Source organism: Bufo bufo, chromosome 4 (genome assembly GCF_905171765.1).
Source record: "Bufo bufo chromosome 4, aBufBuf1.1, whole genome shotgun sequence".
NCBI lineage: Eukaryota > Metazoa > Chordata > Amphibia > Anura > Bufonidae > Bufo > Bufo bufo.
The window spans coordinates 135575709-135601944 of record NC_053392.1 but is presented as its reverse complement, the minus strand read 5'-3'; the positions used below and the strand labels follow the sequence as shown (position 1 = coordinate 135601944).

Here is a 26236-nt window from a genome sequence, read left to right as displayed (position 1 = left end):
AGCCTGAGGGGGGCCTAAAGACCCTTGTGGTGCATAAGAAGACACCATTATTATAGAAAGCGCATGCTAGTCAAGTTACACCTCTGGCTCAAGGGGTTGCCATTTCAATTTTTGCCTCGGGCAGCACGAAGGCCTTGTGCTTCCTGCCCCTGGCCACAAAGCACTGAGGAAAAAGGGGACCCCAATCTGAACTCTTGCACCAGGGCCCATGAGCCATTAGCTACGCCCCTGAGAAGCACCAATGCCTTCTCAAACAGCTTATCTACGGGGGTCTCAGACCCCCACAGATCAGATTCTAATGAGATGTACAGAGAATAGGTCATCAGTTAAAAAGTTTCAGAAAACACCTTTAAGTAAAGAAAGGAAAATAAATGCTGCAGTAAGATTTTTTGGGGATTTTTAAAATTTTTTTTTACAAGGAAGTAAGGGATGAAAAGAGGGAAGGAAAGATTTATTTTTGTTTAGTTTTTTGGGGGGTAGGGTTGGGAATGGTTTTATTTTTATAGAGGGGGATTGGGGAGTTTTCTTTCGGGGAAAGTAGGGGAAAGGAATGTTTTGGGGGATATTTTAGTTTTTTGTGCGGGTTTGCTGACAGGTGACATCAGTATAGGATGGTGATTGACTCTTTCCCTTTCTACCAGCTCTTTTTCCAGAGAATCTTTAGATTTCATGATTTTTCTCTAGGATTCACAGCTGAAATAAAAAAGAAGACATCAGTGATCTGGTATCTTCTACTGACAGGTCAGCCCTGGATGGAGTTTGTGTACAGTTCCTGTTAGTCGTCTGTCATAACCTGAAGGTGTTTTACAGGCTGCTCTTTATCTATCTTCACTGGTGTCAGATGCCCTAAACATGCCACTGCTATGACACTTAAAGGAGTATTCCGGTTTATTACAAGTTATCCCCTATCCACAGGGTGCAGCAGCTCAGCTCCTACAATGGATGGAGCTTTCTGTCCACAGTATAGTATAGTTTCTGGCACAGTTGCTGAAACAGTTGATAATTGTAAATGTAGGTTCACTGCCCCCCCCCCCCCTGATCTCATACTGATGACCTATCTCAAGGATAAACCCTCTATGTCTAAGTCCTGGAGCACCCCTTTAAGATTCAACGTAGTGCCAGTGATGATTTGTCTTTACTGGCCAGATTGTAGATGATTTTGCTGACTGGCGCCTCAGAGTCCAGGATGGTGGTACACGTGTACTGGCTGGAGTCCTCCAGCTGGATGCCCACTGATTTCTAGACATGGCTCCTGGGTAACTTTGGGTACATTTTGTTGATGCTGGAGAGAGAATATGGAATATTGTTAGAATCAGATATGTCAGGAAGTTCCTAATCTGGACTATTTGTATCATTGTCATAATCACTGAGGGCAGCAAACACCTTAAAGGGGTTTTCTGGGATTAACCACTTGCCGCCACTGTAACACCGATAGGCGTCCGGACGGCAGCGGTCTCAGGTCTCAGTGACGCCTATTGGCGTCATCTCGTGAGACCCGAGATTTCACGTGAGCGTTCACAGCGGCGCGCAGCTCTGAAGTTAAACTACAGCCTGCGAGCGCTGATCATTCGCTGGCAGGCTGTAGATGTTTAAAAAAAAATCGCATCAGAAAGGTATATTAGATGCTGTTTTGTTAACAGCGTCTGATATACAGTACAGACCAAAGGTTTGGACACACCTTCTCATTCAAAGAGTTTTCTTTATTTTCATGACTATGAAAATTGTAGATTCACACTGAAGGCATCAAAACTATGAATTAACACATGTGGAATTATATACATAACAAACAAGTGTGAAACAACTGAAAATATGTCATATTCTAGGTTCTTCAAAGTAGCCACCTCTTGCTCTTGGCATTCTCTTGATGAGCTTCAAGAGTTAGTCCCCTGAAATGGTTTTCACTTCACAGGTGTGCCCTGTCAGGTTTAATAAGTGGGATTTCTTGCCTTATAAATGGGGTTGGGACCATCAGTTGCGTTGAGGAGAAGTCAGGTGGATACACAGCTGATAGTCCTACTGAATAGACTGTTAGAATTTGTATTATGGCAAGAAAAAAGCAGCTAAGTAAAGAAAAACAAGTGGCCATCATTACTTTAAGAAATGAAGGTCAGTCAGTCAGCCGAAAAATTGGGAAAACTTTGAAAGTAAGGGCTATTTGACCATGAAGGAGAGTGATGGGGTGCTGCGCCAGATGACCTGGCCTCCACAGTCACCGGACCTGAACCCAATCGAGATGGTTTGGGGTGAGCTGGACCGCAGAGTGAAGGCAAAAGGGCCAACAAGTGCTAAGCATCTCTGGGAACTCCTTCAAGACTGTTGGAAGACCATTTCAGGGGACTACCTCTTGAAGCTCATCAAGAGAATGCCAAGAGTGTGCAAAGCAGTAATCAAAGCAAAAGGTGGCTACTTTGAAGAACCTAGAATAGGACATATTTTCAGTTGTTTCACACTTGTTTGTTATGTATATAATTCCACATGTGTTAATTCATAGTTTTGATGCCTTCATAGTCATGAAAATAAAGAAAACTCTTTGAATGAGAAGGTGTGTCCAAACTTTTGGTCTGTAGTGTACCTGCTACCTGGTCCTCTGGTGGTCCCTTTTGCTTGGATCCCCCACCAGAGGACACAGGCAGCTCTGTAAGTAGCACCAAGCACCACACTATACACACACCTCCCTGTCACTTATTAACCCCTGATCACCCCATATAGACTCCCTGATCACCCCCCTGTCATTGATCACCCCCCTGTAAGGCTCCATTCAGACGTCCGTATGTGTTTTGCGGATCCACGGATCCGCAAAACACGGACACCGGCAATGTGCTTTCCGCATTTTGCGGATCCGCACATTGCCAGAACTATATAGAAAATGCCTTTTCTTGTCCGCAATTGCGGACAAGAATAGGACATGATCTATATTTTTGTGGAACGGAAGTGCGGACCCGGAAGTGCAGATCCGCAATTCCGGATCCGAGCGGGACAAAGTCTGTCCCCATAGAAATGAATGGGTCCGCAATTCCGTTCCGCAAAATGCGGAACAGAATTGCGGACGTGTGAATGGGGCCTAAGGGTCCCTTATCACCGCCAGTTAGTTAGCTACTTGTTAGGTAGTTAGCGCCCACCACACTCACTGATTAGTCGCTGATTAGCGTCATCGCTGTCGCTAATCAGCACTAGTACTATATAGTATCTGTAAGTGATCAAGACTGATCGCAATCAGATCTATATCAGTACATTAGGGTCACCTTAGGCTCTACGAAAAACGCAGTGTTCGCCCGATCAGGCCTGATCTTGTGCGCACACTTGCGTTCAGTCCGCCCCACCGCAGTGACAGAATTTTTATTTTTTTCTGATCACTGAAAAAACACCGTAAAATCGCTGCGGCGCTATTAAGATTACTTTTGAGCTTTTTGGATCTTTATTAGCGATCGCAGCTTTATTTCGCAAGCACTCCTATGTCCTTTCCCCTCTTTTTTTTTTTTTTCACATTTTTGGGCAGAGATTTTTTCATCCACATTGATCGATGCGAATGAAGAAATCTGTACCGTTCATTTTTTCTTTCAGCCCAGAGGCTGAACGGAAAATAAAAATCTCATTACCCGTATGCTCAATATAAGGAGAATAGCAGAAACTCCTAATGCTGGCCATACATGTAATGATTGCGGAGACCCTCAAATGCCAGGGCAGTACAAACACCCCACAAATGACCCCATTTTGGAAAGAAGACACCCCAAGGTATTTGCTGAGGGGCATATTGAGTCCATGAAAGATTTAACTTTTTGTCACAAGTTAGCGGAAAGGGAGACTTTGTGAGAAAAAAAAATAAATCTATTTCCGCTAACTTGTGCCAAAAAAAAAATCTTCTATGAACTCGCCATGCCCCTCACGGAATACCTTGGGGTGTCTTCTTTCCAAAATGGGGTCACTTGTGGGGTATTTATACTGCCCTGGCATTTTAGGGGCCCTAAAGCGTGAGAAGAAGTCTGGAATCCAAATGCCTAAAAATGCCCTCCTAAAAGGTACTCATTGGCCCCTTTGCACATCTTGGCTGCAAAAAAGTGTCACACATGTGGTATCACCATACTCAGGAAAAGTAGGGCAATATGTTTTGGGGTGTCTTTACATATACTCATGCTGGGTGAGAGAAATATCTCTGTAAATTGACAAACTTTGTATAAAAAAAAAAATGGAAAAAGTTTTGAGATATTTCTCACACCCCAAAACACATTGCCCTACTTCTTCTGAGTAGGGCGATACCACGTGTGACACTTTTTTGCAGCCAAGGTGCACAAAGGGGCCCAAATTCCAATGAGTTACTTTAGGATTTCACAGAGCATTTTTACGCATTTGAATTCCAAACTACTTCACGCTTTAGGGCCCCTAAAATGCTAGGGCAGTATAAATACCCCACATGTGACCCCATTTTAGAAAGAAGACACCCCAAGGTATTCCGTGAGGGGTATGGTGAGTTCATGTAAAATTTTATTTTTTGTCACAAGTTAGTGGAATATGAGAATTTGAAAAAAAATAATAATAATAATTTCCACTAACTTGTGCCAAAAAATAAAAATCTTCTATGAACTCACCATGTCCCTCACGGAATACCTTGGGGTGTCTTCTTTCAATATGGGGTCACTTGTGGGGTATTTATACTGCCCTGGCATTTTAGGGGTCCTAAAGCGTGAGAAGTACTTTGGAATCCAAATGCGTAAAAATGCCCTGTGAAATCCTGAAAGGTACTCATTGGAATTTGGGCCCCTTTGTGCACCTAGGCTGCAAAAAAAAAGTGTCACACATGTGGTATCGCCATACTCAGAAGAAGTAGGGCAATGTGTTTTGGGGTGTATTTTTACATATACCCATACTGTGTGTGAGGAATCTCTGTAAATTACAACTTTTTATACAAAGTTGTCAATTTACAGATATATTTCTCTCACCCAGCATGAGTATATGTAAAAATACACCCCAAAACACATTGCCCTACTTCTTCTGAGTACGGCGATACCACATGTGTGACACTTTTTTGCAGACTAGGTGCGTAAAGGGGCCGAAAGTCTAACAAGTAGACATCCTGTACCACTCTAGACAGGGAACGTGCCCATTCCGGTTCTTCCGTAGGTTGGGCAGTGGGAAGCAATGGTTCCGGAGCAGAGCCGCTTGATGGCGGCGCAGCACACGCAAAGCAGAGGGAGTCTGACTGAGGGGATTGAAATTTTGCGCAACATGATGAGCAGACAAAATTACGCACCAACAGGACCGCCTGCTTCAGGACCTGGGGCCCGGGTTCAGACATAATGACACCCCTGTCACCCCAATGAGGCAATGGGAAGAGAAGGGACAAACAACACTTACCCAGGCTGTGTCCCTCCAAATGGCAGTCAGACCCTCATTTTCCGCCAGGAGCTTTAAAAATCCAGAAGTGGGTGGAGCCCACTTTTCCACTGCTCTGCCGCTGACATGGGGGCGGGTTGAACACAAGCCCCCCCCCCAAAAAAAATACTAATTTTGTGCCGGCTACAGCACCAGTCCATCCTCCCAGGCCACGCCCCTCGCTCTCTGGCCATGCCCACACACAGGCGTCCCCGGACACTGCAGGGAAGCCTACAGTCACAGGCCGCACAGAAACCTGTATAAAAGAAAATAATAATGGACCCAACTGCCCCCGAACCAAGCCGACATGGGAAACGGTGCTTCATCAGGACAACCCAGCCCCCTCCTCTCCCGATGCGCTCCAGAGGACGCCATCAGCCCGGGAAGCCGCAGCAGACGCGCGGCATGTACAAAGAAAGCAGCCACCCGCTTGCTGCAGCAGTGTCCCAGGTATGTTAACCCTTAAAGGAGATTGCTGCCCAAGTCCACATGTGGGGAGGAGGGAATACTGGAAGGGGTCCTGGAGAGGGGCACTGAGAGGTAGTACTGAGGGGGTTACTGGAGGGGAGCACTGCTCCTACTCACCTGTCAGACGTCTTCTGCCCCAAGCCGCCCCCCCCCCCCCCAACTCCAGCCGGATCACCACCTTACGTGTGCGGCCCCTTGGTGAGAGACGCTACACCGGAACAGAGGGGACTTTCGCTGGGGCGGCCGTGGTGATGCGCTTGCTGGCGAGAGACAGAGGTTTTTACAGGGACCTCTGGTCCTCCCTTGGTCTCCTGTCTCCTGGGTGGGAGTGCAGGCAGTTTTTACACAGACTGCTGGAAGCTTCCCGCTAGAGAAGAAAAAAAAAAAAAAAAAAAAAGACAAAATTTGTAACTAGGAGACCTGCAATGCAGGAAGGTCTGCCTCCTACAGACATCAAGCTAAAACGGATTAGCTTGGTCCCTGCAGGAAGGGATATAGCTGAAGAGTGAGGAGCTTACACTTTGTGTGCTTAGTGTCCGCCTCCTAGCGGCAACAGCTATACCCATGGTCAAGGCCTGTGTCCCCCCAATGCGACGGATGAGAAAGCTAATTTTATTCCCCCCCCCCCCATCTGCGACTTCTGTATAAGCTCCTTGTTCTAAGAAAGTTTGTTTCCTTCTTGGGGTAGTGGTTCTAATTAAATGGGTCCATTAGTAAGCAGTTGCCTCGCAACGCAGCAGAGGAGAAACCCTTAATGAATTACATGCTGTTTGATTCTCTCCTGAAAACGATTAACATGTGGCCCGAGGTAGAATTGCAGTGACCTGTGAAAATTGTCCCGAAAGCTTACCCAGGGCAGTTATCCTTTATTAAAATTGAATTTATTAAATTATTTTAACAAGAGCAGGTTCCCCAATAGTACATAGGATAGTTTTTAATCATACAATTTTATTATGTGACCAGACTTTTTTTTATTAATTTAAAATTCAATAGAAAAATTTGGGGGCCTGATTTGGATCATGTGCCAACAGCGTAGCTTAGATTACAGATCTGCCTGACTAATATGGAAGTTTCTGAAGATCCACTGCAATAAAATAAAAAAAGGAAATATATTGACCCCACCACTCAATCCCAAACTGTACAAATGAAATAGTCAGGTCCATAAATATTGGGACATCGACACAATGCTAAAATTTTTGGCTCTATACACCACAATGGATTTTAAATGAAACGAACAAGATGTGCTTTAACTGCAGACTGTCAGCTTTAATTTGAGGGTATTTACATCCAAATCAGGTGAACGGTGTAGGAATTACAACAGTTTACATATGTGCCTCCCACTTGTTAAGGAACCAAAAGTAATGGGACAGAATAATCATCATAAATCAAACTTTCACTTTTTAATACTTGGTTGCAAATCCTTTGCAGTCAATTACAGCCTGAAGTCTGGAACGCATAGACATCACCAGACGCTGGGTTTCATCCCTGGTGATGCTCTGCCAAGCCTCTACTGCAACTGTCTTCAGTTCCTGCTTGTTCTTGGGGCATTTTCACTTCAGTTTTGTCTTCAGCAAGTGAAATGCATGCTCAATCGGATGCAGGTCAGATGATTGACTTGGCCATGCTTTGGGTCATTGTCCATCTGCACTGTGAAGCGCCATCCAATGAGTTCTGAGGCATTTGGCTTAATATGAGCAGATAATATTGCCCGAAACACTTCAGAATTCATCCTTCTGCTTTTGTCAGCAGTCACATCATCAATAAATCCAAGAGAACCCGTTCCATTGGCAGCCATACATGCCCATGCCATGACACTACCACCACCATGCTTCACTGATTAGGTGGTATGCTTAGGATCATGAGCAGTTCCTTTCCTTCTCCATACTCTTCTCTTCCCATCACTCTGGTACAAGTTGATCTTGGTCTCATCTGTCCATAAGATGTTGTTCCAGAACAGTGAAGGCTTTTTTTAGAGGTCGTTTGGCAAACTCTAATCTGGCCTTCCTGTTTTGGAGGCTCACCAATGGTTTACATCTTGTGGTGAACCCTCTGTATTCACTTTGGTGAAGTCTTCTCTTAATTGTTGGCTTTGACACACATACACCTACCTCCTGGAGAGTGTTCTTGATCTGGCCAACGGTTGTGAAGGGCGTTTTCTACACCAGGGAAAGAATTCTTTGGTCATCCACCATAGTTGTTTTCCGTGGTCTTCCGGGTCTTTTGGTGTTGCTGAGCTCACCGATGCGTTCCTTCTTTTTTAAGAATGTTCCAAACAGTTGTTTTGGCCACGCCAAATGTTTTTACGATCTCTCTGATGGGTTTGTTTTGTTTTTTCCAGCCTAATGATGGCTTGCTTCACCGATAGTGACAGCTCTTTGGATCTCATCTTGAGAGTTGACAGCAACAGATTCCAAATGCAAATAGCACACTTGAAATTAACTCTGGACCTTTTTATCTGCTCATTGTAATTGGGATAATGAGGGAATAACACACACCTGGCCATGGAGCAGATGAGAAGCCAATTGTCCCATTACTTTTGGTCCCTTAACAAGTGGGAGGTACAGATGCAAACTGTTGCAATTCCTACACTGTTCACCTGATTAGGATGTAAATACCCTCAAATTAAAGCTGACACAGTCTGCAGTTATAGCAGATCTTGATTGTTTCATTTCAAATCCATTGTGGTGGTGTAAATGTTAGAATTGTGTCGATGTCCCAATACTTATGGACCTGACTATGTCCTCCTTTGAAATCCCCACATAATGCTACCATTAACAGTGCAACCAATGTCCCCATTTACAGTGGCATTTTCTATGCCACCCAAGATTCCTCAGTGCCCACAACCACACTCATGAGAACATGCACAGTTGTGGTGGTTACACACGCTCTTAATGGGGTGCCCACCCCCTTCCCAAGATCCTCTGTACACGGTTACTGCGTCAAGTCACAGCACCTGCTCCAGGCAGTTCTGCAATTCAGAATAAGCACTATTTTGCAGTACTGATTAAACTACCTCCGATCTACGCAGCATCAATCCGTGATCCACTGAATTGTCCACCCCTGGCTTAAATGGGTTTTCCGGGTATTAGATACCGATGGCCTATCCGCAGGATCAGCAGGGGTTCGACTCCTGCCAATCGTCTGTCTGAAGAGGCTGCACTCAGTGGAGCTCCAGTGAGCACTGCAGCCTCCTCGCAGCATATCAAACACACTGCTGTACATTGTACAGTGGCTGGGATTGGTATTGCAGCTCGACGCCATTCTAAGACATGTTACTGATGTACGGTGATGTCACTGGCCTAGGAATAGGTCTAACCGCTTATGTTGCAGCCTCTTTGAACATCTGATCAGTGAGGGTGTCGGAAGTCGGACCACCTCCAATCTGGCATTGACGACCTATCCTGAGGTTAGGCCATCAATATCACATTTAAATACTAGAATACAGTATATGACTAAGGCTACTTTCACACCTGCGTTCAGGTGTCCGCTCGTGAGCTCCGTTTGAAGCGGCTCACGAGCGGCCCTGAACGCAGCCGTCCGGCCCTAATGCATTCTCAGTGGAGGCGGATCCGCTGAGAATGCATCCGCCTGCCAGCGCTCAGCCTCCGCTCCGCTCAGTGAGCGGACACCTGAACGCTGCTTGCAGCGTTCGGGTGTCCGCCTGGCCGTGCGGAGGCGAGCGGATCCGTCCAGACTTATAATGGAAGTCAATGGGGACGGATCCGCTTGAAGATGACACCATATGGCTCAATCTTCAAGCGGATCCGTCCCCCATTGACTTTCAATGTAAAGTCTGAACGGATCCGCTCAGGCTACTTTCAGACTTAGAAATTTTTCTAAGTTATAATGCAGACGGATCCGTTCTGAACGGATGCAAACGTCTGCATTATAGGAGTGGATCCGTCTGAGCAGACATCAGACGGACCCGCTCCGAACGCTAGTGTGAAAGTAGCCTTATATAGCTGTGTGTTACTGCACATCTTTCAAAAAATAACGGTCTTCTGGCTATGCCTATTTGTAGACAAATGCCAAAGGATGTGGGGGGAAAAAACAAAAAACAAAACAAAAAAACATTACTAGACGGTAACATAAAGGATAATTTTATTAGAAAAACATGACAAAGAAAGGTGACAATTTAAATTGGCATTGCATTACATTATTCTACTGAATACATGAAGAAGGCATTTACCTAAACCTCTGACATTTCCCAATGATATTGGTATCAAAGCTGGTAGCTGCTATTGCTATAAACAGAACAGTTTACTAGATCATAAACCAAAAGTCTGACTGGTCCATGAATGACAGCCATGGCAGAATAGAAAGTGTGTAAGGCTAGTTTCACACTAGTGTCTACCATCTCCGGCAGGCTGTTCTGGCAGGGAGCATCCTGCAGGAAATGTCTGGATCCGGCACTGCCCTACACCCGCCGACCCCATTCACTATAAGAGGAACCAGCAGAGATCCAGCAAACATGCCTAGGCAGGACGAAAACCGTGTGCAGTCAATTCTCGCCATACTTGCCGGGTTGCGGCTGGATTTATGCCGGTCCCCATTATAGTGAATAGAGCAGGATAACAATGCAGTAGCTTCCGGCAATGCCAAGCATATTCCTCATGAATATTAAGAATAAGTTCTAAGGTCCTCAAGATCTTCTCTCAGGAGCCAACCCCTAGATATTTTAGCATAAGCCCATAATTATTCAACAGCAGTCAAAAAATTACCAAAGACCTTCATTGAAGTGGACAGCCCACTCTTAATATATTAAGAAGTAATACAGAGAAATTACCTTGAAGGGTTCTGAATGATTTACATACATCTTTAAGGAAAAGACCCGACATGGAATGATTAAAAACTGTGTGCTAAGGTGACATGCCTGTATGAAGTGCAGGTAGTATTCATGGCATTTAAAATCTAGGTGCGGTGGTGGTGGGGGGGGGCATTTGACAAGTCCCAAAGAGTCATGTGAACCAGCAGTGACATGCCGCTTGGGGAAAAGTCACTGCTGAGGCGAGTCATTGGCTGCAGTGGCATACATGACGCTGTCCATAATCCAGCCCGAAGTAAGCAAGCCAAGGAGCAATAGATTGATGAAAGGAAGCCAGGGCAAAGAATGAGAGCTGCGGGGACCAGGCGAGTATAAATGTTATAAGAATAGATGCTCCAGAATGGTTATTACATAGGAAATGCAAGTAGTTAATATAACAGGCACGTCTTTAGAGGGGAGAGGTCCATCTTAAGGCATCATATGGCTGCCTTAGTACTGTCTGATCAGATTTACACTTGACAAATGAGATATACTGTATGTGTAGCCTTACTAACATCTACTTTTCCATAAGCCGTTTATTTGTTGGCTCCCAACATACTCCTTAAAGGGAACCTGTCATCACCTTTATGCTGCCCATACTATCAGAAGAATAAAGTAGAGACAGGTGAGTTGATTTCAGCAGTCTGTCATTTATAAGTAAAAAGTAAGTGGTTGCCGAGAACCAACATCACAATCATTGCAGACTGGGCCTGGAAAAGAGTCCCGGCCACCTGAGAAGAGTCCTGGTTATTCATGACTTCCTGCTCTCCTGCCCACCTGCTGATGACTGACCGGCTTCTACCGAGTTTTCTCCCTTTCTCTCTAGGAGAGAACTGCCAATCATCAGCAGATGGGAGAGAGAGCAGGAGATTATGAATAACCAGGACTCTTCTCAGGTAGATGTGACTCTTTTCCAGGCCTGGGCTGTAATGATTATGATGCTGGTTCTCAGCAACCACTTACATTTAGCTCATGAGCGCCACACAGCTGAAATTAGCATTTCTGTCACTAATCTATGCTGCCCTCAGTGAGGTCAGCATAAAGTTGATGACAGGTTCCCTTTAAAAGGGTTCTTTACAAACATGGTAATGTATTCGGTCTTTACTGGTTACATCTGTATTAGACATGGGGGAAAAAGCAGTTAGCAATTAGTGTGGACCCATGCGAACTTCAGATGCTTCATCCAAAGTCGCTTCGTTCAAAACTTCGTATAGTATTAGAATTTATGGGCTCAGATGAGCCAAAGTTAGTTATTCACAAAGTCGTGCGTGACTTCATTGAATAACTTCAGTAGTTGATTTTTAAAGTGGAAAACTACTAGTCGGAACCGAAGCAGAGTTTTCTACTTTAAAAATCATTTACCGAAGTTATCCAACGAAGTCACACGCAAGTTCGTGAATAACTAACTTCGGCTCACCGGAGCCCATACATTCTAATACTGTACGGAGATAGAGCTCTGTACAGTAATGTTCAAGTCCTGCTGTTATGTCATGTAGCTATAATCATATAATCTCAAGTCTCATGACAATGGGCTCTTCAGTTACATAACCCGCACCAGATGTTATTCTTCTATTCCAAAGACAATAGTGTTAAAACAGTCACCTCGACTGAAACATCACATATGTATAGCCTTGAAAAACTTCAATAAAAATCTACCTATTTGCAATATGGAGTGCTGATGTTCCTACTCTGAGTGCAAGTCCAGGTTTTGTCAATAAACCACCCCTTTAAAAGGACCTCTTCTAGGTCTCATATTTCTTACACTAATGTTAGATTAAAGTAAAGATGAAAGTATACTAAAGATCAGTAATCAAAATTACACAGGTAAAAAAATGAAAAGACAAGTACCGTATATGCAAAACTAAAGTTTACGGGAGCGTCCACTACGGAGCAGACTACGGGCCATTTTACAGAGGCCAAGGATCGGGGCAATTATCAAAGACAAACGTTGGAAAATTGCCCCATGTAAAGGTGCCACCAATCAGCTGGTTTATCGCACATTTCACGTGGCACATAAAATCATGGCAGCACATTGCCCCAAATCAAAGGGGATGTACTCCCAACAAACAATCTGTATGGGAACAATCACAGAAGCAATTGTTCACCACCATACAGGGAGGAGGATTGCTGCATGTGAATGCAGTTGAACAAGCAGGCAATGATCAGGAACAATCATTGCTCTGTGCATCAGCCCATGTAACTGGGCCCTAAAAGAGAAAAATAAATATGGAACAGGCTATACCCGTGCGGCCACCTTTTTCTGGCGTAAAATGTGATCTATACCCTGCATCGCATTTTGCGGAACGGAATTGCGGACCCATTCATTTCTATGGGGCCGCACAATGTGCAGGCCCGCACTTCCGGGTCCGTATTTCCATTCCCGAAAAAAATAGAGCATGTCCTATTCTTGTCCACAATTGCGAATGCACATTGCAGTGTCAGTGTTTTGTGGATCCGCAAAACACGTTACGGATGTGTGAATGGACCCCTTAGACTTTTGGATCAACAAAGCCAGTTGCCAACCTGCAACCCATGCTGACCACCATGTTCACACCTACCCTGGAGAAGACAATGTTAAGACCAAATGTGATGTCATAAGTAGGGATGAGCAAATTTCATATTTTGAAGTTCGTGTTGTGGTATTTACTGAATTGCGTTATGGATTCCGTTACCACGGACCATAAAGCAATTCCATGACTGAATGCAAAATAGAAGTCTATGGCCTGCATAACTGATCCGTACGGTTTCCGTTATGCAGTAGAGGACTCCAGCATAACAAAAACCGGACGGATCCGTTATGCAGGCCATAGACTTCTATTATGACGGAATGAATAACGGAATGCCTCTAAGGGCATTCAGTTACGGAATCGAGTTATGGTCCGTGGTAACAGAATCCATAACGCAATTCAGTAAATTCCAACACAAACCCGCACACGAACTTCAAAATATGAAATTCACTCATACCTAGTCATAAGTACTAGGGGACAGAAACCCATTCTAGTTAGTATTTGCTTTCAAAATGTTCCTAAACCTCGCCATCTTTGACTAGGCAATGACTTAAAGAGGACCTTTCAATAGAATAAAACATCTAAACTAACTATACAGACATGGAGAGCGGCGCCCAGGGATCTCCCTGCACTTACTGTTATACCTGGGCGCCGCTCCGTTCTCCTGTTATAGCCTCCGGTATCTTCATAGTTAGGCTCCACTCAGGGGAACCTGCCGGGGTCTCCTTCTCCCATGCTGTAGCGCTGGCCAATCGCAGCGCTCAGCTCATAGCCTGAGAGGCTTTTTTTTCTCTCAGGCTATGAGCTGAGTGGAGCCTAACTATGAAGATACCGGAGGCTATAACGGGAGAACGGAGCGGCGCCCGGGGATAACAGTAAGTGCAGGGGGATCCCTGGGCGCCGCTCTCCAGGTCTGTATAGTTCGTTTAGATGTTTTATTCTAGTGAAAGGTCCTCTTTAAAGGCTATGTACACCTTTGGGTTCAGTTTTTTGTTATTATTGCATTGTACTCATTTTGAGCTAAAATTAATTCTTTAAAATTGGTCCTTATTAAAAATATGAAATTTTTTGTTCTAGAACCCTTTGGATTTTCTGTATTTTCCGTCAGACCAGGAGCAGGCAGACTTCTTATCTCTGCTCTATGACCTCCTATACACTCATTATAGCTCAGTTCTCATCTTACTGATAAGAATGTGGCTTAAATAAGTGTTTATGACCTCTCAGTAGTTCAGCGATGAGGAACAAAGTGAAAATACAAGTACCAGTCACACAGCTAGAAAAACAGGTAACCCTTTGTGACAGAACAGCTCAATATTTTTAATAAAAGGCCAATTGTTGAAATTATTTTAGCCAAAAATGAGTAACATGCAATAAATCGCCTCTGAAGGTGTACATAGCCTTTAAAAGATGCCTTAGACCAGGCATGCTCAACCTGCGGCCATCCAGCTGTTGCAAAACTACAACTCCCAACATTCCCGGACAGCCTACAGCTATCAGCCTACAGAAGGGCATGGTGGGAGTTTTAGTTTTACAACACCTGGAGGGCTGCAGGTTGAACATTCCTGCCTTAGACGGTTTTAAAGATTACATCTATTTTTTAAGAGAATAGGATGTTAAACAATTTTCTAATATACTTCTATTTAAAATTTTGTTCACAGAACTTTATTATATCCATATAGTAGCCTTACTCTAAAGAAAAAAAAAATGAAAATTATAATGTACAGCCCATTTTAGTCCTATAAAATGCATCCACAGGAGAGCTGGATAGGACTAAACATGGCATCAGTCCTATGACCCTCACATGTGTCATGTGACCTCGCTTTCAGTTAATGGCCCAAGCATCTAATAGGTGAATAGTAGTGTACTGAAGTAGTGTACAGAACATGTACAGTATATACAGTATTACTGCCTGCAGCAGCTTTGCATCATGTCTGTCAGTATCTCTATAGAAGCAGATCTGCGTTGTGTTTTTTTACACTAAACTTTATAAACATGACAGCATCACCTAGAGACAGGCAGCCATTTTACAAGTCACCTAGAAACAGCCATGTGAATACATAGTGATGTAGCAACTGTAATAATTACAATACAAAAATAGTTATTCCACCTCAAGTCCTATTTACTTATCACATGAATGTGTGCTGACCCAGAACATGTACGTCATGTAATACTGCTAGTTACTGAATGTCATGGATTTCCTGATGTGAAGAGACTGATGCCAGGTTTTGGTTAGGCCATGGATGCATTACATAGGACCGATACATGGGCTATACCATTCTACTGCATACAGGAGTCAACTGCCTGATCTAAGACATGTATGGAAGCAGAATTTGAATACATGTAGGCTAGAAAAATGCATAATTTCCGATTAAATAAACCACAACAAAATAAACGGAATACCCCTTTAAGAACATAAAAAGTTTCTACCTTACTTGTTTTAGCTGAAGTAGCAATGAATTGGAGATAAATTAATGTCTCCTGGGTCATCCTTTGGATTACAATCTGGGAAATAGGTGGAGCAGTGGATGACAAGACAATAATAAGTGCTAACTATTATCATTTTAAACATTTGCGTCCCATTAGAGGGACTGAAAAATAGGGGGATTCAAGAGGTTTTGAGCGTTGACGTAACTAGGTAAAACAGACAGGATTAAAATGACATAAAAAGGGATCATCCTGCCAAGCGCCAAAGGACACCAAGTAAAGGACGCAGTGCATGTAGTTTGATAACCTTACCCTTTGCTCATATAGGAACAATACATTCGAACCAAACGTCGAAAACTCACTAAGAAATCAGTCCCATAACGAAAGAACAATTTCACAGTTATGTAAAACGGAGCATATTACAAATATACTTCATCTACATTTCTTACCCAGTGACACAATATAAAACTACATACGATGAGCTACAGTCAACATCACAAGCACTGGCATCTAACCACCAGACGAAAATCTGTATGTACACCCACAGTGTGCAAAGTTACTGGACTATGTATGCTTAAAAACATTCGGGTGAGGCTTACGCTAAGATTTGTGGCAGCAGATATGTAAAACTCTAAAGTTTTGAGGTAATCCATTTTGGTGCACAATGAATACCATTCTATAGGCAGCAATTAAAGGCTGGTGGATCCTTCTGCTGGAATTCTTCCGTTTTCTAGTGCTTACGCAGGAAACCGCTTGTTATAATTCCAGTAGCGTGGGCTGAAGCATGGTTAAAGGTAATGGTGCGCAGGTATGTGGAGATAAGGCACCTCTTCCTTGTTCAGGAGAGCTGTTGCATTGCTTTGCTTCCATACATACAACTGAATCAGAGAAGTAATGGGCGATGCCCAGGATGAGCTGATGTGCACGTACGCAGCTGTACATAAGGTGCATTCTGGACAAGTCAAAGTCATCTGTATCAACGGGGAGAAAAGCCAGTCGCCAAACTGCAACCCACGGTCGGTGTCATGTCCCAGATCTACACGATAGAAAAGGCAAATGTTACATTTCTACTTTATGCATAGAACAATACATTATAAATCAGTTAAAAGGGGTTAATCCCATGATGGATGTAAAAAATGTAATTTTATATATATATATATATATATATATATATATATATATATATATATATATATACACATACACACACACACATTTTTTATTTATTTTTTTCATTCCATAAATATTGGGACATGGACACAAGTCTAACATTTTGGGCTCTATACACCACCTCAATGGATTTGAAATGAAACGAACAAGATGTGCTTTAACTGCAGACTGACAGCTTTAATTTGAGGATATTTACATCCAAATCAGGTGAACGGTGTAGGAATTACAACAGTTTGCATATGTGCCTCCCACTTGTTACGGAACCAAAAGTACAGAATAATAATCAAACTTTCACTTTTTAATACTTGGTTGCAAATCCTTTGCAGTCAATTACAGCCTGAAGTCTGGAACGCATAGACATCACCAGATGCTGGGTTTCATCCCTGGTGATGCTCTGCCGGGCCTCTACTGCAACTGTCTTCAGTTCCTGCTTGTTCTTGGGGCATTTTCCCTTCAGTTTTGTCTTCAGCAAGTGAAATGCATGCTCAATCGGATTCAGGTCAGGTGATTGACTTGGCCATTGCATAACATTCCACTTCTTTCCCTTAAAAAAACTATTTGGTTGCTTTTGCAGTATGCTTTGGGTTATTGTCCATCTGCACTGTGAAGCGCCGTCCAATGAGTTCTGATGCATTTGTCTAAATATGAGCAGATAATATTGCCCGAAACACTTCAGAATTCATCCTGCTGCTTTTGTCAGCAGTCACATCATCAATAAATACAAGAGAACCAGTTCCATTGGCAGCCATACATGCCCACGCCATGACACTACCACCACCATGCTTCACTGATGAGGTGGTATGCTTAGGATCATGAGCAGTTCCTTTCCTTCTCCATACTCTTCTCTTCCCATCACTCTGGTACAAGTTGATCTTGGTCTCATCTGGCCATAAGATGTTGTTCCAGAACTGTGAAGGCTTTTTTAGATGTCGTTTGGCAAACTCTAATCTGGCCTTCCTGTTTTTGAGGCTCACCAATGGTGTACATCTTGTGGTGAACCCTCTGTATTCACTCTGGTCAAGTCTTCTCTTGATTGTTGGCTTTGACACACATACACCTACCTCCTGGAGAGTGTTCTTGATCTGGCCAACTGTTGTGAAGGGTGTTTTCTTCACCAGGGAAAGAATTCTTCCCCATCCACCACAGTTGTTTTCTGTGGTCTTCCGGGTCTTTTGGGGTTGCTGAGCTCACCGGTGCGTTCCTTCTTTTAACCCCTTAGGGACACATGACGTACCTGTATGTCATGGGTTTAAAACGCGATTGTGGCGGAGGTTAATCGGAACAGGATGTCCGCTGAAATCATTCAGCGGGCATCCTGTCACAACGCCGGGGGAGGGGGGGGATGAACCGGAAAAGGACTGATCTAAATTTATTATTTTCTAGCTTGTTTCATTTCAAATCCATTGTGGTGGTGTATAGAGCCAAAAATGTTACAATTGTGTCAATGTCCCAATATTCATGGACCTGATATATATATATATATATATAGATAGAGAGAGAATATATAGTACATACTTTCTAACAAAGCGAGAACCAGCCCTGTACCTCTCATGGAATCAGAGATCTCCCCATTCATTGCTCTGCTAGATTTATAGCCAGATGACAGCTCAGGGGGGCGTGTCCATTCTGCTGCAGCTCTCTCTCTATCACAGCTCCGGAGGCAGCTGAAGGATGGAACTGAGCATGTGCGCCATCTCAGTGAGCCGGTCAAAGAAATAAGACAACTGCAGGTGGCGCTACACAGATACATTTTATTGAATAACTAACTATGCTAAATTTTTATATACATTCAATTACAAAAAGGATTCAGATCCAGTTGCCGATTTTAAAACTATAAAATATTTTTCATGGGACGACCCCTTTAAAATTATCACATCTCTCATGTAATTCTGAGTATATTTTGTGAAACACGTGTGTTGGAGTGCACATGAGGCACTGGGGGTCATTTATCAAACACATGAGCCTATACCGGGAGAACGGAGCGGCGCCCAGGGATAATAGTAAGTGCAGGGAGATCCCTGGGCGCCGCTCTCCATGTCTGTATACTTAGTTTAGATTTTCTATTCTATTCTGCGCCCCCCCCTCCTCCCAGTATTTTGTGGCAGTGGCCACAGGGTCCCCTCTCCCCTCCCCCTCATTGGTGGCAATGGCAGCTTCTGATCGGAGCCCCAGCAGTGTAATCCTGGGGCTCCGATCGGTTACCATGGCATCCAGGACACTACTGAAGCCCTGGCTGCCATGGTAAGCTCCCTGCTGCTGTGTGTACAAAGCACAGAGCAGCAGCGATAGTGTGAAGTCCTATTCACCCTAATAGAGCTCTTTTAGGGTGAATAGGACAAGGGATGAAAAGATCCCAGGTTCTAGCCCCTAAGGGGGCTAATAGTTAGTAAATAAAAAGTAAAATAAAAACAAAAAACACCATAATACTAAAAGTTTTAAAATCGCCCCCTTTCCCAATTTTACATATAAAATATGTAAACCATAAAATAAATATTACATATCGCCAGGCCCGAAAAAGTGCGAACTATTAAAATACTCAAAAATATCTCCTATGCGGTGAACGCCGTAACAGAAAAAAATATATATTAAAAACTTGCAATTTGCCATTTTGTAGTCACCTTGTCCCGACAAAAATTAGGATCGGACTGTTCTATTATGGTCCAGATGTTCCATAAAAAGCGGAATGCACGTGGCTTTTTGGGAGTTTTATTTTTTCGCGTGGTATCGAGTATCGCAATATATCGAATCAAAATTTTGGTATCGTGACAACCCTAGGTAAGACATGTCTTTTTTATTTATTTTTTTATATACATTTTAAATTTGGCGACTAAAAATTTTATTTGATGTTTCAGGTTAGGAGCCATTGGCTGCTTGATATTTTTTTTAGTCTGGAGCGCTGAGATGGGAAGCAATGATCTTCTTGGGGAGAAGCTTCTTCTTTCTTGCAATCCTGCCATGCACACCATTGTTGTTCTGTGTCCTCATAGACATTAACATTAGTTAATGTGAGAAAGGACTTTAGTTGCTTATAGGGTTATCTTGGGTTACTTTGTGACCTTGTGGAGCTTGCTCTTGGCATCATCTTTGTTGGTCGACCACTCCTGGAAAGGGTAATAATGGTCTTTTCCTCCACTTGTACACAGCCAGTCTGACTTGGATTCATGGAGTCCAGAATCTTTAGAGATGGTTTTGTGACTTTTTCCAGCCTAATGAGCATCAACAACTCTTCTTCTGAGATCCTCAGAAATCTCCTTTGTTCATGCCATTATACTGTAGGAAGGCACAAGGGGCAGTCATTGATGGAAGGTATGAGTCACAGAGATTCCTGGCCTCGGTGAGGCAAGAGCCGGTAGTTTTAAGTGTCAGCGGCAGCTAGTGCTGACTGACACTGTTTGTTGTTAGTATGGTAAAGCCGATCCGGGCCGGCTCTCACTGGGAGTAGCCAAAGTGCTGGGTGGGTGGCTTCTCCCCACGCTCCAGGCCGGGTCTTTTTTGTCCTATATAAAACCCAGCAAGCAGTCTCAGCGGGGTGTAGTTTATCCTCCATCTGACAGAGAAGCTGGGGAGTCTCTGTGTTTTGGGACCTGTGAATTTGTGCCGTGCTAAAGGGCTGAGAGCCGCATGCCGGAAAACAGGCCCCTAAAGCCTGCTGTGGAGTGCGGGTGGAAAACTGCTAACCAGGTGAAGATTTTGTTCTGTGGACATTGCATGGTGTGAAGAAACACCAAGACTGAACGGCCATTTTGTTTTTCCTTATGTGTGAATAAACACCGAAAAATAAAAACTTTGTGATTGCCTCTATACTGTCTACCTAGCCTGTCTACCAGAGCAATACCCCACAATACACTTCCACAAGCAAAAAGATCAGACTTTGATAGATCCCTGTTCTTTAAATAAAACAGGTTATCCCACTCACACCTGAATGTCACCCCAATGACTGAAAATACCCCATTCTCATTTCACCTTCAAGTTTCACGTACATTTGCCACTCACAGACATTGATGGTAATGATCCAGTAATCAGCATCAACAAATAAATGATCAAGTCTAATATTTTGTTTGATTTGGTTATCTTTATCTACTTTTAGGACTTGTGTGAAAATCTGATGTAGTTTTAGGTCAAATTTATGCAGAAATACAGAAAATTCTGAAGGGTTCACAAACTTTCAAGCCTCAAAAAAAACCAAAACAAAAAAAAAACAACATACCTTGACTAACCGATCTGTGCCACACGTAACCATAAGCCCCCTGGAAATATCCATAGTCATAAAGCAGATGTTGTGTTTACCCTCATGGAATGTGGCCAGCGATGTTCGACTAAACAAATAAAAATCAGAGGTAAAAGATTGTTGTTAGTGGACACGTGAATGATGGAATAGCTTCTGCTGACATTCGCATCAGTTTGGCTGACAACTATGCCTCCAATTCCCTTAAAATACAGCTATATCAGTCAATTAAAACATTGGGATTTAGGCAAAGAATCTATGGCGAGCAGCAATTATTAACCACCTCAGCTCCCCTAGCTTAAACACCCTTAATGACCAGACCACTTTTTACAATTCTGCACTACACTACTTTCACGGTTTATTGCTCGGTCATACAACTTACCACCCAAATTAATTTTACCTATTTTTCTTCTCACTAATATAGCTTTCATTTGGTGGTATTTCATTGCTGCTGACATTTTAACTTTTTTTTATATTAAATCAAAATTGACCGAAATTTTTGCAAAAAAAATGAAATTTTTTCAATTTCTATTGTAAATTTTTTCAAATAAAACTACATTTCTATATAAATTTTTCTCTAAATTTATTGTTCTACATGTCTTTGATAAAAAAAAAATGCAATAAGTGTATATTTATTGGTTTGGGTAAAAGTTATAGCGTTTACAAACTATGGTGCAAAAAAATGTATTTACGCACTTTGACTTTCTGAGTACCTGTCATGTTTCCTGAGGTTCTACAATGCCCAGACAGTAGAAACACCCCACAAATGACCCCATTTCGGAAAGTAGACACACTAAGGTATTCGCTGATGGGCATAGTGAGTTCATGGAAGTTTTTATTTTTTGTCACAAGTTAGCGGAAATGGAATATATATTTTTTTTTCTTACAAAGTCTCATATTCCACTAACTTGTGACCAAAAATTAAATTTTACATGAACTCACCATACCCCTCACGGAATACCTTGGGGTGTCTTCTTTCCAAAATGGGGTCACTTGTGGGGTAGTTATACTGCCCAGGCATTTTAGGGGACCTAAAGCGTGAGAAGTAGTTTGGAATCCAAATGCGTAAAAAATGCCCTGTGAAATCGTAAAGGTACTCATTGGAATTTGGGCCCCTTTGCGCACCTAGGCTGTAAAAAAGTGTCACATATGTGGTATCGCCGTACTCAGGAGAAGTAGGGCAATGTGTTTTGGGGTGTATTTTTACATATACCCATGCTGGGTGAGATAAATCTCTCTGTAAAAGACAACTTTTCCCATTTTTTTATACAACGCTGTCATTTTACAGAGATATTTCTCACACACAGTATAGGTATATGTAAAATGTATCAGGGACTCGTCTATGCAGATGTTTTGCTCAGGGGTATACAAATCTGCAAATTTGGTGTTAAAGTGGTCTATGAGGGGCCGAATTTTGTGGAGCCGGTCAAAAGCTGGGTGGCCTCTGGGACGAGAGGTGCTGTTATCACTAAAGTGCAGGAAATGCAGGATGGTCTCAAATCGTGTCCTGGACATGGCAGCAGAGAACATGGGCATGTGATGAATTGGGTTCGTGGACCAATATGACCGCAATTCATGCTTTTTTGTCAGGCCCATGTTGAGGAGAAGGCCCAGAAAAGTCTTAAGTTCGGAAACTTGGACGGGTTTCCACCGGAAAGACTGGGCATAAAAGCTTCCCGGGTTGGCGGCTATAAATTGAGTGGCATACCGATTTGTTTCTGCCAGGACTAAGTCAAAGAGCTCCGCAGTGAAGAACAGCTCAAAAAACCCCAGTGCCGATCCGATCTGAGCTGTCTCAACCCGAACTCCAGACTGGGCGGTGAAAGGGGGAACTACAGGTGCGGCTGAAGATGGGGGCTGCCAATCAGGGTTTGCCAGCACCTCAGGGACTCTAGGGGCTCTACGGGACTGTCTGTGCGGTGGCTGCGACAGGGGAACTACTGCACGTGCCACCGTACCAGCTTCAACTGCCCTTCTGGTGCTCGCCACTTCACCATGTTCTACGGCAGTGCTGGTACTAGGTCCAGGATGGGCTGCGTTGCTGGTGTATGCCTCACCACATAATCCGACAGCGCCAGCCCCACTCTGCTGCCCTTGAAGCGGATCCTGCGCAACCTGTGGTCTAGCAACACAAGGCCGGGTACGCCTGGTGGTATCAGGGATCTCAACCTCCTCGTCCGAACTTTGGGTCAGACTGCCACTGCTTTCTACAGGTTCATATTCTGACCCACTGGATTCGTCAGATGAGGGTTCCCATTCCTCATCCGACTAGGTCAGAAGCCTGTAGGCCTCTTCAGAAGAATACCCCTTCCTTGCCATTTGGTCAACTAAATTTAGGGGGTATTCCCTGAGACTACCCAAGAAAAAAAGCAAGCCTGTCTTACAAATGGGAGGCTAGCGAAGTAAAGGAAGCCGCTGCCATTGATAAAAAAAAAAAATCTGTTTTGATATTTTTTATCACCGCAGCGCTTGTGTAGTGATTGTGCAGTGATAAAAAAAGATATATAATTTTTGTCACTGCAGCGGGGCGGGCGTGGGTGAACACACGTGTGGGCAACTGATCGGGCAAACACTGCGTTTTGGGTGGAGGGCGAGCTAAGGTGACACTAATACTATTATAGATCTGACTGTGATCAGTTCTGATCACTTACAGATACTATAAATGTACAAATGCTGATTAGCAATACGCTAATCAGCGAATCAGTGACTGCGGTGCGGTGGGCGCTAACCGACACTAACTACCTACCAAAGGGGCCTAAACTAATCTAAACCTAACAGTCAATACTGGTGGGGGGAAAAAAGTGACAGTTTACACTGATCACTTTTTTCCCTTTCACTAGTGATTGACAGAGGTGATCAAGGGGTTAATTGGGGTGATGGGGGGGATGATCTGGGGCTAAATATGTAGTGCTTGGTGTACTCACTGATCTGTGCTCTCTGCTGGGACCAACCGACGAAAAGGACCCAGCAGAGAGCACTGAAGCCATTTAAACACATTATATTTATAAATATAATGTGTTATATGGCTGGTGGTTCGTTATTTTAAAAGTCACCAACCTGCCAGCGATGATCATTGGCTGGCAGGCTGGTGACCAACTTCTTCTGCGCCTTTTGCCGACCCGCACTGCGCATGTGCGGGCCGAATATGCGCGTCATCTCGCGTCTCGCGAGATGACGTGTAGATGCGGCAAGGAGGAATAACCCGGCCGCCCGCAGGACGCACCCCTGCGTTAGGCGGTCGGGAGGTGGTTAAAGGAAAGGTCTCACCAAAAATGTTATCTGCTATTTAAAACCAGATAGCAACACATCTTTTTTTTTTTACTAATTTTTCGATTGCAGATTTATTAATTCTATTTCCTGAACATGATTAAACATAAAAATGTGATTTAAACAATAAGTTATTTTCTGATGACACATTCCCTTTAAGGCTGCTACATGGGGATAGCATTGGCTAGTAGCTGTAGGGTTCAAATCAGGGCTCTTTCACGCGAGTGTCTCCCTTGCCGGAATCTCGCTCTGTTTGAGAGAGGGATCGTGCGTTCTGGACTTAGGTAGTGCATGACATCATCATGATTGCCTAAACGATCATGATATAGTAGGTTTTTTGCATCCTAACTCCTAAAAGGCAGTTACCCAGTCAGAAGACTAGTTTTATCACAATACCCTTAACCTCCGTAGCTGTACTAAACCAAAGTTAGATTGTCTAGACTTGCGGCAGATCACTGAGTTATGTCCATTATACAGATGCTACAATGCACTCATATTATGGCCATCTAAAAATCTGTATAATCAAGGTTGACAAGACCCTTCCCCAACACCATATCCATCTCCTCCAGCCATCAGATGAAGGTGCATGCTACTATTGCAGCCTATGGAAGATTCCTTTTCTGGATCTGTGGAGGAGTAATCAACTCCATTTTATACTTTTGCTTATTATGCTTAAAGGGGTTGTCTCATTTTAGAAACTGGTGACATATCTCTAGAATATGCCTCTAAACGTCAAGATATCGAGATATCTATCTCCAGAAAGAGGCCCCTGGAGCAAGCAGAGAACAGCCGCGCACGCGCAAACGTCCTCCATTATTTCTATGGAACTGCTAAAAATAGAGTGCTAGCTCGGCTACCTCCGGCAGATCCATAGAAGTGAATAGAGTGGTGGCTGTGCTTGGGCGTACACTTTATACATTTCTATGGGTCTTCCGAAAACATTTGATGACTTGCCTGTATACCACACATGACTGCTGCAGCCTATCACTGGCCCCAGCATTATCCACCACAGGGTTAACCACATTTCTATATTGATGATATGAGAAAACAGGTTTTCATGATACTCACTCCTCGTCTTTTATGCTCTCATAGCAGGAGTCACAGACCCGCACCTGGAACTCAAAGCCCATAATGGGGTAGCTGGATCTCTTGGAGCTGCACTTCGCACAGACTGCCTGACCACATTTCCTGCAGTGATGCTAAACAGACATAGGGAGGAGGACAAAGCTTCATCAGGTCAAGTATGACACAAGCACTTTGAGCAAAAGTACAGATATAAATCAGAGCGATCCTCCTTTCTGTCATCTTACCTGGCGTAACCCCAGAGTCCGTGTGTCCCACATCTGCCTTATGTTCCAAAAAAAGGGCTGGGCACACTTCTGGCAGGAGTCACTTTCTAACCACTGAGGAGCCTACAGAAAACATGGGAGATGTTATTCCAGGAAGACCATACCTTTCTGCCATAAAGTGCTTCTGTATGGCACCATATTCGTTCCCAGAATAGGCTACTTTTCTTTACATAGACATGAAGACAACAGATGCATAAAAGAGTCCAGCACTGAATTGTTCCGTTACCTCTTCTCTTTCAATATCCATATTCCAAACACATATTCCTCCATCGACTGAACATGAGACCAGCTGCCGGGAGAGCTGAAGATAGCACAGACCTTGTACCTTATCACTAAAATATAGAGGAGACATATTATTTACCCCATAACCTGCATCCAGTACATCTACAGTATTAGTGGAATGAAGCGCACAAGCGTCTTCCCAATACTATAGAATGTGCTACGGTCGATGATGGCTGTTGTCTACATGCTTCATCCAGCCTTTGCTCTTTTAAAGTGATCCAGTCAAGCGTGGCAAAATGCACGAGTCAGTGAGTCATTCAACATCTTCAAAGTGGACACTGAACTCAATTACGGCGAGTGCTTGGCTTCCTGACAGCAAACAGTGTTCAAACACTTTCTCGGAGCAGTAATACGCCAGTCATGACAAAGCAGT

General features: G+C 43.6%; 1 protein-coding gene across 2 annotated transcripts in view; it reads right to left on the bottom strand.

Moving 5' to 3' along the window:
* Positions 1-26236, bottom strand: part of WDFY1 (WD repeat and FYVE domain containing 1) — a 75113-nt gene that overhangs the window by 1902 nt on the left and 46975 nt on the right. Inside the window, exons 8-12 of one of the 2 annotated variants that reach the window (XR_005778213.1) lie at positions 25808-25913; positions 25543-25644; positions 25301-25431; positions 20948-21056; positions 15579-16606 (exon numbers count right to left, since the gene is read on the bottom strand). Coding sequence is in view for 1 of the 2 variants with exons in the window: in XM_040427992.1 (XP_040283926.1) it covers positions 16547-16606; positions 20948-21056; positions 25301-25431; positions 25543-25644; positions 25808-25913 (508 nt within the window). In the remaining variant the exon portion in view is untranslated. Of the gene's footprint in view, positions 1-14859; positions 16607-20947; positions 21057-25300; positions 25432-25542; positions 25645-25807; positions 25914-26236 lie in introns of those variants that run through there. The other variant, XM_040427992.1, reaches the window with a different exon arrangement.